This window comes from Colletotrichum gloeosporioides (genome assembly GCF_011800055.1).
Source record: "Colletotrichum gloeosporioides strain Lc1 chromosome Unknown consensus_13, whole genome shotgun sequence".
Lineage (NCBI taxonomy): Eukaryota > Fungi > Ascomycota > Sordariomycetes > Glomerellales > Glomerellaceae > Colletotrichum > Colletotrichum gloeosporioides.
Window position 1 is genome coordinate 269,643 of NW_025544658.1, and position 17,099 is coordinate 286,741.

At 52.3% G+C, this 17,099-nt stretch overlaps 4 protein-coding genes and 1 pseudogene across 5 annotated transcripts; 3 read left to right on the top strand and 2 right to left on the bottom strand.

Moving 5' to 3' along the window:
• Window positions 1–952: 952 nt before the first annotated feature.
• Window positions 953–3,036, top strand: GCG54_00002502 (uncharacterized protein; the record flags this gene model as incomplete). The annotated part of the gene is made up of 2 exons (XM_045402593.1): window positions 953–1,243; window positions 1,306–3,036. The coding sequence occupies 2 exons, from the start codon at window positions 953–955 to the stop codon at window positions 3,034–3,036; spliced, it is 2,022 nt and encodes a 673-aa protein (XP_045269211.1).
• A 2,503-nt stretch (window positions 3,037–5,539) lies between these two features.
• GCG54_00002503 (uncharacterized protein) lies at window positions 5,540–6,600 on the bottom strand (the record flags this gene model as incomplete). The annotated part of the gene is made up of 4 exons (XM_045402594.1): window positions 5,540–5,632; window positions 5,806–5,995; window positions 6,335–6,483; window positions 6,526–6,600. The coding sequence occupies 4 exons, from the start codon at window positions 6,598–6,600 to the stop codon at window positions 5,540–5,542; spliced, it is 507 nt and encodes a 168-aa protein (XP_045269212.1).
• A 33-nt stretch (window positions 6,601–6,633) lies between these two features.
• GCG54_00002504 (Ferric reductase transmembrane component 1) lies at window positions 6,634–8,687 on the bottom strand (the record flags this gene model as incomplete). The annotated part of the gene is made up of 2 exons (XM_045402595.1): window positions 6,634–7,613; window positions 7,676–8,687. The coding sequence occupies 2 exons, from the start codon at window positions 8,685–8,687 to the stop codon at window positions 6,634–6,636; spliced, it is 1,992 nt and encodes a 663-aa protein (XP_045269213.1).
• A 978-nt stretch (window positions 8,688–9,665) lies between these two features.
• Window positions 9,666–10,375, top strand: GCG54_00002505 (Copper transport protein CTR3; the record flags this gene model as incomplete). The annotated part of the gene is made up of 3 exons (XM_045402596.1): window positions 9,666–9,707; window positions 9,771–10,268; window positions 10,370–10,375. 3 exons carry the CDS (start codon window positions 9,666–9,668, stop codon window positions 10,373–10,375), a joined length of 546 nt encoding a protein of 181 aa, XP_045269214.1.
• A 1,144-nt stretch (window positions 10,376–11,519) lies between these two features.
• Window positions 11,520–16,337, top strand: GCG54_00002506 (annotated as a pseudogene). The gene is made up of 3 exons: window positions 11,520–12,666; window positions 12,766–13,609; window positions 13,672–16,337. Coding segments are annotated over exons 1-3 (4,657 nt in total).
• Window positions 16,338–17,099: the final 762 nt, after the last annotated feature.

Here is a 17,099-nt window from a genome sequence, read left to right on the forward strand (position 1 = left end):
AAGCAGCAGCAAGAACAGCAGAACCAGCAGCAGCACCTGCTTGCTCCACGTCCGCCAGCTCATCACCACCACCACCTTCTTGACCCTCGCCGCCCGCCATCAGCCAGCTGCCAGCTGCCCAACAGCAGCACACCGCACACACACACCCATCTCTCAATCACACCCTCCTTCGCAGCGTGTCGCTGTCTCTCACCCATTTCCCGCACACCACCACATCATCATCATCATCGCAACACACTCCCCTCTCCTCCATCCCCATCCCCCTCCCACACCACACCTCTCCCACACACCACACCATCACGACGACCACCTCTTCCCACCCCTCCCACCCCTGCACCCCTCTAGCGTATTCAGTGTCCCTGTCCACCACTGTCTTGCCTGTTCCACCGACATTACCAGCTCTCTGCGGTGGAGACAACGCCAAAGCCTCACTTCTGTGACTGGACGCTCTTTGCGCGGCTCATCCTGTCCTTTCTTTAAACCACTGGTCTCGCCAGTTCGCCTTCCCCAAACTTCTTGCGATCGTCTTCCCATTCGAAGCCACAGATCCCTTGTCAATCGCCTCCAACAAACACGCCCTCTCACCAGAGTACAATCCTCGAGACCTCAACAAGAGTCACGACGATATTGCTTCGACACAACCGACAAACACAATTCCGTTTGTTGTCCAAGACAATATCCCACCCCGCCTTACCTCCATCATCGTCACTCGGGGGCCCTTGGATGTGCCATCGACAGAACGAGGCTGCAGCAATATCTCCTCGTATCACACATCACTTCCACCACTACTCTACCGCAAGCAACAGTCCTGACTCGGACCGTTTCTCACTCCAAGCTCCAGTGAGGCCCGACACGCTTCACTCCGAATCCCGGCAACCCACCCCAGCTCTGTCATCCTCCGCCGTCTTCCGTCATCTCGCCGACGTCCTCCCATAGACGCTACAACAACAACATGAATCAAAATTTCAATTATCAAGAGCTGCAACGTCAGGTGCTACAGAAGCAGCAAGAGTTGGAAAGCCTCCAAAACCTACTCCACAATGGCCCCGTCCAAGCACCTCAGACAACTCCTCTGAACCTGCTCCCGCCCCAAGGTGACTACTACGTAGAACCCGCCATCACCCAACAGCACCAGCAACAACAACCACAATTCCACAATGGCATGCCCGCAGTCAGAAGATCAACAATGCCGAGGAGTAAGTCCAACATGGGCTACTCCTCCCACGCAGCCACAAGAATGATGGTAAAGCACCACCACCGCTCGATGCTATACTTTTCATGCCGTCCGTACTAACATGCTTCCAGGAACGCAGCAGTGACATGGACTCACCACAACCAGTCAAGCGTGCGAGGGTCATGTCACAGCAGCTCCCTCGCGCAGTCCCCATGACGGGCATGGCGAGAAGCACATCCAACCGCTCGGAAAAGTCAATTCCCTTCGTCGCAAAGGGCTCCATCGCTCCGTTGCAGACATCAAATACCCCCAACACCATGATGGATCGCTTCACCCAGTCCAGAGACGATCCTCATGTCCTGTTCCAAGCGACCCAGCCCTCGTTGCAGCGCACGCCCTCAAATCGTCGCCAGTCAAATCTCCCGAGGGTCGAGGAGAACATGCCCTACGCTGATCCCGGCGTCGGCATGAACATTGCCGACTACCTCGCAACACAAGACGAGAGCCTCCCCTCGCCGGCCATGATCCCCCCGCAACCGCAGGCTTTCTTGACGGCTGATGGCCGCAACTCTCAGGCCAGCTTGGTCGCCTCGGTCTGCCCGTCGATGAGCTCCGGCACATCCGCCCCGGAGACCACCCCTTTGACGAGGGAAAACAGCTCCTTCGACCACCAATTCGAGAGCCAGTCCCTTAATGGTGCATTTGAGATGGCCCGTATCAACTCGACTCAGTCGCAACTCGACTTTGTGCCGCAGGATCTTTACACCTCTGCCCCCCTCGGCACATCCCCGAACGTCAAGTCCGAGAGCTTTCTCGCTTACGTCGGCGCTAGCCTCTCTCAGCAGCAGTATGCTCAGCAGTCGCCCATGGACGAACAATTCTTGTCTCAGGGCTCGTCTTTGATGGAACGCTCCATCTCCGCCAACAGCACCGCTTCTACAAAGTCAACCCAGGAGCGTCGCGCAAAGGATGTGTTCCAGCAGCAGATCCAGAACGCCACCCGCACCGCGCTGGCGCCCAAGCCTGCCGATGCCACCAAGCCGTCCCAGTCCGCTACCAAGAAGGAGGGCAAGGTCGCGGTGACCAAGGGCACGTACACCCGTCCCAAGCACCCCAAGGTCTACTGCGATCAATGCAATGACCATCCCGACGGCTTCCGCGGCGACCACGAATTGCGCAGGCACATTAATGCCAAGCACGAGGGCACCATCAAGAAGTTCATCTGCCGCGACCCGGCCAAAGCCGGTCTCAAGTCAAACGTCGAGGCAATCAACCCGCTGTCCAAGTGCAAGCAGTGCGTCGCTGGAAAACATTACGGTGCCTACTACAATGCTGCCGCTCATCTGCGTCGCACCCACTTCAAGCCCAAGACCCCCCGTGGCAAGAACAAGCGGGGCGACGACGACGAGAAGCGCGGCGGCAAGGGCGGTGGTGATTGGCCTCCGATGAACGAGCTCAAGCTCTGGATGGAGGAAGTCTTTGTCACCGCCGACGATGCCGATGCTGCCGATGCTGAGGCTCAGGAGGAGGACGAGGAGGAGGCTGTGCAGCTTGACCCCTCCATGATGGACTTTTCCCTGGGCCACATGGGCGAAAACATGACCTACGACATGAACTTCCAGGCGTCGTACCCGATGCCCGAGCTGGCCATTGACACCCAGGCCTCCTCTTTTCTGGCCGTTTCCAACATGCCGCTCTCATCTGCCTCTGAGGCATTTGCGTTCTCGCCCTTTACTTCAAACTCGCCGATGAACGGCATGTCGCACGAGACGGCTTTCTCCATCTCGTCCTCAAACACGGTTACACCCACTACATACCAAGACCCGCTTGCCGAGGGGTTCGACAGTTATGCGGTCTACTAAGAAGTCTTGAATCGCTCCGATTTGATTCTCTTGATTATTTTTTTTCGTTTCGTGTCACATTCTTCCCCCATTGTGGCTGGTCTGGGCGTTGGGCTTCCTTCAGGCAGTGATTGGGCTGATCGAGACCCATTCTGCATGACGCGCACCTGCCCAACATTGCCCTCCACCACGCGGCCTGCTAGGTCGAGCAAGAAAAAGAAAACACGAAAAAAAGACAGTTTCTATTACGACCGATGATCGCGCAATGACATCATGATCAATCGCGGCTGTCTGGAATGTTGGCCGGGTGGAAGCACCCTTGGCAACATTGCTCAGCCCACCCACTTGTTACATCTTGTCTCTCGGTTATCTCGTTTCTTTTCGCCAGTCTTATCTCATCATCTATCATCATTTGTCGCTCGACAGTCGGTGGGGATACGTTTCACATGGCTCAGTGTTATGCGGTGACAGCATTCCACGCCTCCAACGAGCCAGTCGCTCCCGGTGGTGCAACCGGGGCTTCAAAACTGCTGTATATATACGGCCACGTTTTCGGACCCAAGCGTCCGCGGATTCAAAAGGGCACGTGAGCGGCGGATCGGGGATGTCGCTCCCGTCGCAGACGGTACAGGCGTTGTACCTCCGCAAGGAGGCTGTTTACATGAGTGTGATTTCTTATGCAAGGTGTTGGGGTTTGTGATTTCTGGGCAAATGTGATTTTCCAATCTAGGTAACCAGGGCTTGGGATGCCCTGCGGCGTTGTCTTCTGTATATACATTGGATCTTGGTGGGCGGTTGGGTAGACGCTCCAACGCGGAACTGCGTGGATGGATGGCAGGACTTGGATCGTCCCAGGGTGTATAGCACGAGCTAAAAGCCGAATCAGGTGTTCAGCACCTTTCCACTTCACACAATATGCTGCTTCGAATTTCTCTTGTGATATGTGTGCACTTTGTGTCGCGTTTCGCGCCTAAGTTTGTCGACTAAATATTCTGCCCACCGGTCAGGGCAACAGGGGATTTCACAAGACCTCTCCACTGTCCATCATTCCTAGGCCTATGTAATGCCTATGGACGGATCTGCCATTTCCTGGCTTTGCCTCCATCCGGTTTTGTTCCCGGCACTGGAGTCCCTTGGACGTCGACTGACTTGGATCTTCTAGCGTGATTCTCCTGAGCTCCGTCTGGCTTCTCGCTGGGTCCAAGATCAAGCGATGGCACTGCCTGACTCGCGTAAGGGTATCTAGCCTAAGAGGTATTGGCTCCCGTGCCTGCGTGTTCACCGTAACATGGACGCTGACCGCCGGTTCTCGGATCCGGTCTTGGGGATGTGGGCCCTCCGGCCCCGGGGTTTTCTTTCGGCTACAGCGCCGGCCGGAAAATAAGTTACAGTTTAGGGCGCCCCACGCTTCCAGCACTTTGTAGTCAACGATCTCCAGGTTGTGGATGACAGATGGAGAAGAGTCCATAATGGTTGATGAAGTTGGTTGATGAAGTTACGGCATGGCCGTGCTGCGTGCGGTAGTTGTTTGGCAGGCGTGGTGGAATGGGTGGTTCCGGTGGGTTGTGGTTCACCTCTGGTCTTTAAATAGGCAACGCGTAACTTCATCACTGAACGTCCGAGGTCTTAAGAATGCAAAATGAGACAAAAGGCTTTTTACTGACAATTCTTTGGATTGAAAGTTTCCTTTGCTTTGCAAAGGAAAAGAGAGATGAAGCAAAAAGGACTCCTCGACGGGGAATTGAACATCTCGAAAAGATTGGCCTCAAACGCGGAATCCAACTCGGACCTACCCCCCCAAACACGGTGTTATGCGATTTAATGGCTGAATTCTCAAGGAATCGCAGCTGACCAAGTGGAGCTCGGACGTATAGGCAAACCACACTGCTACTGCCAGCCGAGTGACGTATATTCAAATCGCTGCTGTAGCGGGCTTTGTAACGACATGCCCCGTTCAACCAAGTGCGTGCAGTCTCTCGCGTGATGAAGCTATTCCCACCGTCTCGTCACGCTCTGCACCCCGGTGAATCGTGTGAATGACAAGCCGATATCCTCACCACTAGACTATCGAGGATTGATAGTTGTTGTTGTTCATGTGTGGTGGGCGGCTGAAGGTTCATTTGAAGCTCACGATACCCGCTCCCCACTTAGGTCGTGAATGTTAGGGTTAGCGAGGAAAGGGTGTCTATCGGGCGATGGGGGTGTGGTTGGCGACGAGGACTGCAGTTGTGCAATGTTCTAGTATGAAGTAACCTGTGCAATCTACCCGCATATTTGGGAAAGGCGGTGGATGTTCTTGGGGTGCTATTTCTAAAGAGACTGGTGCGAAAATGGGTCACTCTTGTAAGTGAGCAGCGAGTTTTTGAGGTCAATTGGGAGAAGAGCAAAAGTTAATATTGATCCTAAGTAGTCAAGCGCATCTGTAGTCGATGAGACGCCGCCAGCAACTCATCTAAGAGGACATGTTGTGCAAGAGACTCTCATCCAAAGGGTTCTCTCGTCTAAGAGGGTTTCTCATTCAAGTTTAGGCCTGCTGGGGTCTTGCTCCGCCGACTTTGTGCTGGGTAACCTCCCACTTCTCCTCGTAGTTAGAGTATACTGAAGGCCTTTCCGGATCCTGATGATGGTCGGCGTCTCCCTTTAAGAAGAACACCTTGAGATTTGGCAACTTCTCTGTAGGGATCACCTCTCCAGGCACCTAGACGTGGAAAGCTTGTGGTTAACCACATAATTCCTCGGTCACAGATCCACAAAGGACCGAGAAGAAATGGGATGATAACTCAAAGATACAATTCTCCATTGTAGGTTTTCCTTCAGGTATTCGACAACATGGTCTTCTGCGAGGTGCTGGAAACCCCTCCACTTGACATCCTGGTCCACGGCACGCGGCAGCATTTGCAAGGTCATGGGCGCCTGTATCTTCGACAACTGGTCGCCACACTTCTGCGTCTCGCAGTTCTTACACGTGACGCCACTCTGGCTCTAGTTCTTGCAGAATGTGTGGACGCTTCTCACATGGTGGAGACTCGAGAGGTATTCACTCGGGGCCGAAGGGAATAAAATCAAGCTTCCGTGGAAGTACGATCAGTATTCAATTGATGAAGCTTCAGTGAATTTGCCGATACTAAAAACTTTCAACTTACATCATGCCGCGTCTGGCTGCACACAAATTCTTGACATGAATCCAGCAATGTGATGGAAGCGCCACTCATTGTCCCTCATTCGACATTCAAGAGGTAGCTGAACTCGAAACCACGGGACGACCCTTGTTTTGAGGCTAAGGAAGTTCACGGTTCCCCGTTTCAGCACGTCCCGTTACAAGTCACAAATGAGGTGATTCAAGTTGGCGATCCACAGTATGACCCGAAGAAGAACTTCATCGAACTTGTCGCCGAACGAATACCAGCCCGAAATGAAATAAGATGCAGGAGAGTTTGCGAAGCACTGATGCGATAGACGCAGAGCTGACTGAGGGGCTATCTTAGTTCATGGGCTGGAAGCAAAGATAACCCGCCGTGTCCGCGTGGATGTCTTAACAAGTGCTGAAGCAATCACAAAGGAAATGGTTTTAGTGCCGTATGTCATTTATAAACATGTTTTCTTCCTGGTATCTACAATCTACCACTCTAGCCTATTATCGCAGATCAGCTCCACATCAGCCATCTCATTCCCCTTCCAGACCTGCCCTCCCGAGTTTGCCGCTGCTACAACGCCCCTCAGATCGGAAATCATAGCTCCCGGTCCGCTAGCAAAAACTGCAGTACGGCCTGCAACGTTGTCTGAAAGGAAAGCAGGCATAACGTCCGCCATCCTCGGGTGGCTACCACTAGCGCGGATCTCCAAGGCTTTCGCAGGACCATTTGCGCGGCTACTACTGCTCCGGCTTGAGGATGACTGAACGCGGTCGATGGCATTCTTTTCGGTAACCTCAGAGGTGAGGCTTTCACTCTCCTCGCGTGTTATGTGTATGGTGATGCTGATGCCGTGGCCCTTTGCGTCGGCGAGAGCATCGAGTTCGGCGCGTACCCATTCGAGATCTTGCCGGAGACGGACGGCCCAGACGAGGGCAATTCGGCGGTTGGGATTCGCAGGCTGGCGAACAAGCCAATGGAGGGTAGGGAGGACGTAGGTAATACCAGTACCGCCGGCGATGCAAAGGACGTTGACATCGGGTGTGAGGTGGAGGGTGTGGTCCTCGCCGTAGGGACCCTGGAGGATAACAGGTGTAGTCGTCGTTCCTGCGGCTGCCATCTGCGCAACCTTGCGGGTCTCTCCTTTCTTCGCGCGGAAGATATAAGCGTGCTCGACAACGCCGTTGCGTTCAATAGGAAGATTCAGCGGGGTGAAGGGGTGGGATTGCCAGACGCTGGATTTCGCAAAGCATATGTAAAAGTGCTGACCGGGCTTCCAGACGTCGTGGGGCTGAGAGAAATCGAGACGAACAATATCGCCGTACTTCGCGTCAGGCATGAGCGCCATCTTGGCGGGAGCGGTTTGGAAGCCCATGGTGCCATCCGGAAGGTACTGATAGTGAATGAGAAACGAGCGCATAAGCCGTGCGCCGCGATCGACGAGCCAGATGGCCAGGCCGGGGACCACTAGGCATGGAATGTTAGCGTGCTCTCGAGCCTACACGTGTAGGAGAAGAAGGAAAACTTACTGAAAACTTTCAGAGGCTGCCAGTGGCCCCAACATGCGCCAATGTAGATCATTGCGAGTACATAATGACTCTTGCGAAAGAATTCGTAGCCGGTGAGGCGAACACCCCATGGAGTAGCCAAGATGACGAGTAGAAATAGAATGATGCTAGCAACACAGCCCCAGATCATGTATAACTGTTTGATCCATTTGTTGGCTACCTGGGGCTGTGGTTGGTAAAAGACACTCTCAATGATTGTCCAGCCGATCGTGTGCGCGAGGGCCTGGATCGCGATTATCCAGCCAAGCCAGCGATGCAGAAAGTTGAAGCTTTGATACGGCACGCCAGTGAGCAAGGAAAGGATGGATTCCCGCGAAGCGAGCAGGATGGAGAACGGCGTTAACGCATATGCAAGCGTGCCAACTCTATCAGACCATGCGCCAAGCCAGGACCGTCTCTGGTAGAGATTGTCGTAGCCTTTTACCGGTGTCATCCAGTCTTTGTACCAAATTCCAATGAAGGAGAAGATGGCGAGGTAGATGGTCAACATGGCCAGAATGAGAACTTGCAGTCGGGTTGTGCGACCGAAGACGAAGCGCATAGATTCCGGGAGGGTGTAGTAGCGGCAAGTGGCCGTGGCCGCCGCCCTCAGGCGACGAAGACCGCCTGCGCCAGATGATTCCACGTTGGGCTTCTTCCGCTCTTCGCCGGACGCGGATTTGGTGATGGTGGACATAACGATGGCTTCGGCGCCGGATGGCGGACCCCAAATGTGCCGCCCGATTGCCCATACGAATAGAATGCCGCCGAGAGTTGCCCAGATGATACCGGTGTAGAGCATGCCGCGCTCATGACCACCGTAGACGGATTCGAAGTATTCGCATGTTCCCGCGTCGTTGGTGCAGGGAACGACGCGGCCGGCGTAGCCCCAGTAGTCGACGACCCCGCCATTGCTGATGTTCTGGGACTGATAGCCTTGTCGGCGGAAGACGCCGCGTAGCAGCGAGTCGGCCGCTGAAGTTTCTTCGTCCATTGCGGGTGTCTGAAGTCGGGAGGAAGGAACCGGCAAGGGGCCTCGGAGGCTTAGTCGACGTTGGAGAGGCAGATCGTAGGATATATGGTTTGTGCCCGTCTCTCCTGTCTGCAGGTTATCCACACCATCCTAATGCGAAAGTGAGTCCACCACAAGTCGATATGAGAAACATTCTCGCGCCGGACTCTTCATTATGACTAAAAGAAATCGGCGAAAAGTCTACCATACCGAGGCCGGACGCTATCCGAATCTTTGCCAAGTCTATACCAACGGAGCCGGAGACCGGCTAACAGGGTTTACATTTTGTGTATATGTGGCGACGGTGGAAAGAAATAGGAAACTTGGCGAGCAAGTTTGAGCAAGTTTGTTGGCTTGATAGGGGCCGGATTGGATTAAGCGTTCCTGGATAGGGTCGCAATCAGCGGGCCCGTGAAGCCCCGCCTACCGGGCTTGCCTCTTCAGATCCACGGTCCCGCCCGGCCGGCCGGACGTGAAGCCAATCCTGTCACCTCGAAAGCAGTCAGTGACCACGAGGAGCGTAAAATGAACGCATGTAAGAGGCTTGATCGTGTTGTCCGGTGACGCCACCGGCGCATCTAGAACGGCAGTGAGGCCCTTGGTGACCTGACCCAGAATACTGCATATGCATTGCACCCGGCACGGTTCCGAGTCGGAGGAATACGACTTTGATGGAAACTGGTCAAGCAGTGAGTTCGAAGAATAAACAATCTTCTCGAGCTACCCAAGGATTGGTCGTATCCGTACATAAGACAACACGTGGGCCCCCTGCTCGCCTGTTTTATTCCACATTCGTCTGCTGGATTATTCTGTGGCTCTGAAAAGACCTCACAGTAACCTTCCGTCAATCTTTTCTCCCTCACAGCAAGTGAAGTTATTCGATCCTCTCCACGCCTGATTCTCACACGATTCCTCCCACGATCTTGCCTCTACTCCGGTCAATCCACGCAAGTCTTCACCATGGATCACGGCAGCGCAGACACGGCGGACTGCAAGGTCTCAGTACGTTCTTCCGTGCCATCTTCTCGCTAGGTACTGACGGACTGATCCTTATTTCCGTAACAGATGCTATGGAACTGGAACACGATCGACGCCTGCTTTCTCTCGTCATCATGGCAGATTCGGAACCGCGGAATGATGGCAGCTTCCTGCATTGGCGTAGTCCTACTCGTCGTTATGCTCGAAGTCCTTCGCATCATGAGCAAGAAATACGACAGTCTTATACACGCTCAGATGCGTCGCAGAGGACAGGCCGTTCTCGCTGCCGTCGGCCATGACGATGACAAGGAGGGCTGCGCTCGCTCGACTGCCGTTCCATCGCTAGCTTCCCGCAGAGTCGTCATGCGCGCTTCTCCCGTCCAGCAGATTCTACGTGCCATTCTACACGCGGTGACGTTTGGCGTTGCATATGTCGTTATGCTGCTGGCCATGTACTTCAACGGCTACATCATTATTTCAATCATCGTTGGCGCTGGTCTCGGCAAATACCTTACTGACTGGCTCTCCTGCACTGTCGGAGAACAGGAGGCCCTGTCTAAGGCGGAGGGCATTGATGAGACGACTGTATGTTGTCAGTAGAACTACTCTAGAACGAGCGACACGGCTCAGGAAGCATCAGAAGGCGCGCAAATATTACCGTCTGCCCTCGCATCTAACAGGTCTAGGCTTAGCCCGCCTGGGGCAGCAACGCCAGATGAGTCTTATTTGAAGAGTAATTGACGGCCTATGGTGCAAGTTGACAGAGAGCATAGTCTATGATACTGCCGTGATTTCATATGATCTGATGGACTATTGGTATTATCCAGCCGGCTGCACGACTTCTACATCGCCGATGTGGCAGCAGCAACAGCCAAGCCATCACTAGCAACTATCAGAGCAAATAAGCTTCTAATCCCTCCTATATTTGTCATTTTTTCCCATAGAGCTCGCAACATAAGGTGCTGCATCTGGTCCCCGAGGAAGAAGCCGATGATGTTTTAATTATCAAGGGCGCCGCAGTCGTAGCCTCGGGAGTGCTCGTCACACGTGCCGATGTACAGCCCGCAGCAAAGACCATTGTGTCACTAAATCAAAGACCGCACTGCGGTGTCTCATACATGGCCTCAAGCCATCAATTGAGACGGTCTAAAGCAAGCGACAGACCTACAGAGGTAGTGGGTTCTTTCGAAGCATGGAATGTTGGAAAAGAAAAGGTTAGGTCGATGGGCAAGGCCTGAAAGTACAACGGGGAGATATACGAGGAGTTCATACTTGTCAGGTTCCTCTGTCTTGCTACGTAATGGATCAAACAATAGTGGCGAAGACTGCTCTAGATTCACCGGGAGGCTCTCTTGGCATCACTCCGATTTAGGCTGTCGCAATATATCTTCATACGTTTGACCCTACAATATCATGAGTCTAATGCTGTCCGAATGATAATTAGGTATCTCGTTCACTCTGGGCTCAGAAAATAGCAGTCAGGTTTACCTCCCTATGCTCCACGGTCTACCTCACCCCCCTTTTCGCCGTGGATAGTTATTCACCAAGTAGGCCCAAGATAACTGGACATGGAACTGGAGGTTGTCCGCCACTTTGAGACTGATGACAGATTAATGAGCAGCGAGGTGGTTGCGGCAATCCACTCACATCAACCCCATTCGGAATGGTTTCTGCCTGCAGCCTGCATGTCAGCGCTAGGCCTTGTTCATGTGCAGCAAGCCAGAGCCTGATCTCAACTTATTTGTGTATTTCTCCCTTGCCCCCTCATGTTCTTTTTTCTCATCATCATTGCAGCTGGGATGAGCTGCCTTCCTATGAAATATGCTTGTCCACAGGATGAACACATTTGGGCTGTCCCGTTGGCTCTTCACAAATAGACAGTGCCTGTCAAATAGGTCCGTTGGCCCAACATCGGCTCTCTCCCTGGCCATCCAACATTTCCGCCTCTTCGCTACCCTCTCGTCCAACTCAAAGGTCCTCAATGATCCGGACTCCTACACCATCGGCTGGATCGCCGCGTTACCTATTGAACGGGCTGCGGCGGCTGCCATGCTCGACGAAGAGCACGAACGACCCAGAGGCTTTTTTCAACATCCGAATGACAAGAATTCATATACCTGGGGCCGCATAGGAGAGCACAATATTGTGATTGCGTCTCTGAAGGCTGGCGTCTATGGACTGGAGTCGGCTGGTTCTACGGCGTCAACTCTGTCTTCCTCGCTGCCGTCAATTCGAATTGGTCTTCTGGTCGGCATCGGTGGTGGCATCGCTCGCCCGGACGACGGTCATGATATACGACTGGGTGACGTGGTAGTGAGCCAGCCTGACGGAACAACGGGTGGAGTTTGCCAGTATGACTTGGTGAAGGCGAAGCCTGGTAACCGTCTAGAACGGAAGGGTTTTCTAGCGCCACCCCCAGACATTCTACTTCATGCCATCGCGAATATTCAGTCTGCCCACGAGCGAAAACATTCAGAAATTCCACGGTTCCTGCAAAGGATGCTGGTGGAAAACCCAAAGATGGCCAAGCAAACTAGGCAAACACCTGGATATGTCTACCAGGGGTTGGAAAATGACCATCTTTTCCGGTCTTCTTACGAGCACGCTTCCGGTCATGATTGTCGGAAGTGCGACCTCGACCAGGAGATTCATCGCGATGAGAGAGAGTCCGCAACTCCCGAAATCCATTACGGCATCATCGCTTCTGGAAACACACTTGTCAAAGACAGCGCTACCCGCGATCAAATCCTCGCAGATGTCGGAGAAGACTGCATCTGCTTTGAAATGGAAGCTGCAGGCTTGATGAACCACTTTCCATGTCTTGTCATCCGAGGAATTTGCGACTATGCCGATTCTCATAAAAGCGATCGTTGGCAGCGTTACGCGTCGGCTACTGCGGCTGCTTATGCAAAAGAACTACTTACCTACGTTCCAACCGCAGAAGTCCAGGAGTCCAAGCGCGCTCTGGATATCCTTGAGTCTGGTCAGTCTGTCTCTAGAAATGTTCCAACCCCTTGCTAGCTGGTCGAGGTACTTCAAGTGAGACTGAGGAAGATGTCAATAACTAACTAACTTGAACAAGTAAATGAGAAAATTGACAATACGCAGCAAACCACACTCGCAATGAGAGATACAGTGGAGTCACTAGCGCTTGATTCGTATGATCGAGATATTCGAAAGTGGCTGGCCGCTCCGGATCCAAGCACGAATGCGAACCGCGCTAGGGAACTTCGGCATGAGGGAACGGGTGCTTGGCTCTTCGAGAACCCAATCTTTCAGAAATGGACCTCCGGTATGCATAAACACTTGTGGCTCCACGGCATGCCTGGGTGCGGCAAGACGGTCCTAAGCACGACTGTCTTGGACCATCTCGCTCAGGATAACAATCAGGTCGTTCTGAGTTTCTTTTTCGACTTCAAAGATGCAACCAAACAAACGAATGATGGTTTGTTGCGTTCTATTGCACTGCAGCTATACCAAGGAGGGTTTGACTCGGCGGGACATCTCGACCGTTCATTTCGGGAGCATGAGACTGGGCAACAGGAGCCTACGACAGGCATACTCGAACAGATTGTTCGGGCCATCTTAGCGGACCAACAAAAAGTCTTCATTGTCCTTGATGCCTTAGATGAGTCGGAGACAAGATATCCAACGCTCTTGTGGATAGAGGACATGTTTTCAAGTCCGGAGTTGGGTCATGTCCAGATCATTTACACAAGTAGAGAGGAAGCTGAGCTTATGCGCGACATCCCGGAACTGATTGGAGATGAATGCTGTCTTCCACTGGACAAAGCAGCTATCAATGTTGACATACGATCCTATGTGTTGGCAAGGCTTCAACATGATTATGGTTTCACAAAGAAAAACATCTGCGAGGATCTTCTCGACCAGATTCGAGACAAGGTTGGCAATGGAGCCGATGGAATGTGAGTTCCTAAATTCCAATCTTGTGAAACAACTTTAGGGCTTTACTCAATCTATATCACAGGTTTAGGTGGGCTGCTTGTCAGCTGGACAGTCTAGCCAGGTGCCTCAGTCCTAGTGCAATTGAGGAACATCTCAACCGACTTCCCGCCGACCTGACAGAGACGTATGATCGAATCCTTCAAAGCATCCCTCACGACTATCGGAAGAGTTCTATGCGTCTTTTGCAGTTCATTGTCTACTCCGACTCGATGTTGAGTTTGGAAGAAGCTGTTGAAATTGTAGCCACTGACATTGAAAGCGAACGGCCTCGTTTTGATGTCAGAAATAGAGTCTTCGATGTCAGTGATATATTACGGCATTGTACAAGTCTAGTGTCAATAGGGGGCGTCGAAACAAACTCGGACGCGACACAAGTGTTGTATCTTGCACACTTTTCAGTTATGGAATACCTTCTAGGTCAGAAAGGCTTTGGACAAATGGATGCTAGCAAAGCCATCACGACAACATGCCTCATCTATCTGAGAGATATTGAGGGTTCTCACTGGAGACTCGCATACGACTTCCCGCTGGCGTCTTATGCTGCTCGAGTCTGGTTGGGATTTGCTGTTATTGCAGAAGCATCCGAAGACGTTGTCAGACTGATCGTTACATTTTTGCGCGAAGAGGAAGTCTTACAGCGGTGGTTGTTCTTGTACGAACCCAACCCGAGTTCTTGGGATGAGCTTTACGAAACATCGGGCTTTTACTATGCTTGTGGTTGGGGACTGAAGATGGTCGCAAGATCACTCATCGCTGAAGGGGCCGACGTGAATATCCAGCAGGGATACCTCGGGAACGCACTTCAGGCAGCTTCTTACTACGGACATATTGACGTTGTACAGCTCCTTCTCGATCACAATGTAGATTTACACGCGGACGGCAAATATGGAAGTGCGCTTCAGGCCGCCAGCACTCGAGGTCACCTCGACATCGTACGGTTACTTCTCAATAACCATGCGGCTGTCAATGCCCCAGGCGGGCTTTACGGAAACGCACTCAATGCTGCCTGTTTCAATGGCAATGTTGATGTCGTGCGTCTTCTCATTAACAGCCAGGCAGATGTTCAAGGCCAAGAAGGTGATTTTGACACTGCACTTATGGAAGCCTCCGCAGGGGGCCATCTTCAAGTTGTCCAGATACTACTTGATCAGAACGTAGATGTCAACGCTGAAGGGTTCGGGGGTCAAACCGCACTTGAGAAGGCATCCGAGCACGGCCATCTCGAAGTGGCCAAACTACTGCTTCACGCCGGAGCAAATCCCCATGCCCAGTCTGTGGTGCACGGGACCGCTCTGCAGGCGGCTTGTCCATACCATCTCGATCTAGTGCAGCTTCTACTCGATGAGGGTGTTGATGTCAATACAGCAGATGGCCTCTCCGAGACACCGCTCCGGTTAGCAATCCAGCATGGCAATGAAGAGATTGTGAGGATATTGATAGATCGCGGGGCGTGTACTAATACACAGCCGAAAAACGACGATGAAAGCAACCTGGAAATAGCATGTTCGCTGGGAAAAGCGGATATTGTGGAGATGCTATTGAGTCATGGATTTGATGTCAATGCACCAAGTTGCAACATCAATGCCGCTCTTTATAACGCATGTCAAAGTGGCAATGAGGACATTGTCAAGATGATAATCGATCTTGGGGCAGATCTCAACGCCCGAAGCGGTTATTTTGGCACTCCTCTTCATGCCGCTTGTCATAGAGGTGACGAGATCATTGTCGACGTCCTGATGCAGTTTGGTGCGGATCCAAGCCTTGTGGTCGAAAACTACGGCGAAGCACTCCGCGCGGTATGCGAATCCAGCCCGACATTCACAGGGCAGGGTCTGAAGTTACTAGCTGACCTGGGGGTGAACCTTGTGCCTGGACATGATATTGATCGCCAACTTCAATTGATGTGCTTCAGCGCAGGTTGGGTCAGACAGCACGACATACAGTCATTGCTTGACATCGGCGCAAATGTCAATGCCCACGGAGAGCCTTCTGGTAGCCCTCTGCAAGCTGCATGTCGGTATGACGAGAGGGACACGATACATCTTCTTCTCGAATTAGGTGCAGACATCAACAATGTCGGCGAGTTCGGCAGCCCTCTTTGGACTGCAGCCTTCCATGGTAAAGCCAGTCTTGTGGAGATGCTTATAGACCTTGGTGCGAATGTCAATGCTCAAGCCTCTGGGTTTGTCAAGTCTACCAACGCTCTTCTAGCTGCCTCAGACCAAGGTCACCGAGAAGTCGTTCGAATTCTTCTTGAAAGGGGAGCTGAAGTATCACCTAGAGATGAAGATGGAAGGACTCCACTTTACGCCGCAGCATGCAATGGCCACGTTAAAGTAGTCGAGCTGCTAGTCGAAGCAGGGGCTGATGTTCATGCTACTGCATACGATACTGCATACACACCAATAATTGTGGCGAGCGCGAATGGGCACCTCCAGGTGGTGGAACTCCTGCTGGAAAAGGGGGCCATTATTGTAGCTGCACATGAGAACGGGCCAACACCACTTGATACGGCAGCTTTTGGTGGACACGTTCAAGTAGTACGACTACTACTTGAGAGAGGCGCCGAATACGCAATGGGGATACCGCGTCAAGCTTCATTTGATGAGCACGCAGAAGTGGCAGTATCGCTTCCTGAAAGTGAGCCCAGCACCTCACTTTTCATCCAGGTGCAACATTACAAATTGAGGTCGGTTTTGAGGAAATTAATGCAGGACACACAAGACATAGAATATAAGTCGAAAGGGGGGCCGAGTAGATAGTTTCTCAATAACGACTGATAGTCAGGTGCAATTAATCCAATTTCTTGTCTGCACCAAGGCGCGCTGTGAGTGTTTCCCAACTTCTCATCAGCACTAGGGCGTTTCCAGACCATAAAGGTTCGACGAATAGTCGCACTCCTTTGTATTATTTCTCAAAGAGATCATGATGCAGTCGCAGAGCTCCTGATAACATCCTCGGACGCACAGGTGGACCAAGAGCCTGCAGGGCTCAACAGGACGGATGGCCATACTTTGGGCATCTCTCGAGAAATAGCGTCAATCCGATATCTAATGATAATAAACAATTGTTAGTAATGACTACTAGCTTCACCTGTAAGATTATGGTCGAAGATATGAACTACCAGAAAGATTGAAAACCATTCTGGTACTAGGGAAGAAATGGTAAAGTCGTGGGACATGAGAATGATCATGACGGCGGGGACAACATGAGGATGACAACAGAGCAATGAGAACAGAAATGGCAAGTGTTGACCATGGTGCAATAGCATGCTAGGAGTTTTGGAATACTATACGGGAAACCGGTGTGCTGTCTTGGAGTCAACCCCACTTATCCGACATTGGTACGAGCGAAACTCAGTGAATTTCATATCGATGTGATGCAAAATTTCATATAAAAAAATGGCCGCATTTTGTGTGTGATGGACTCGCCAGTGTTCTAGGGCTTCAT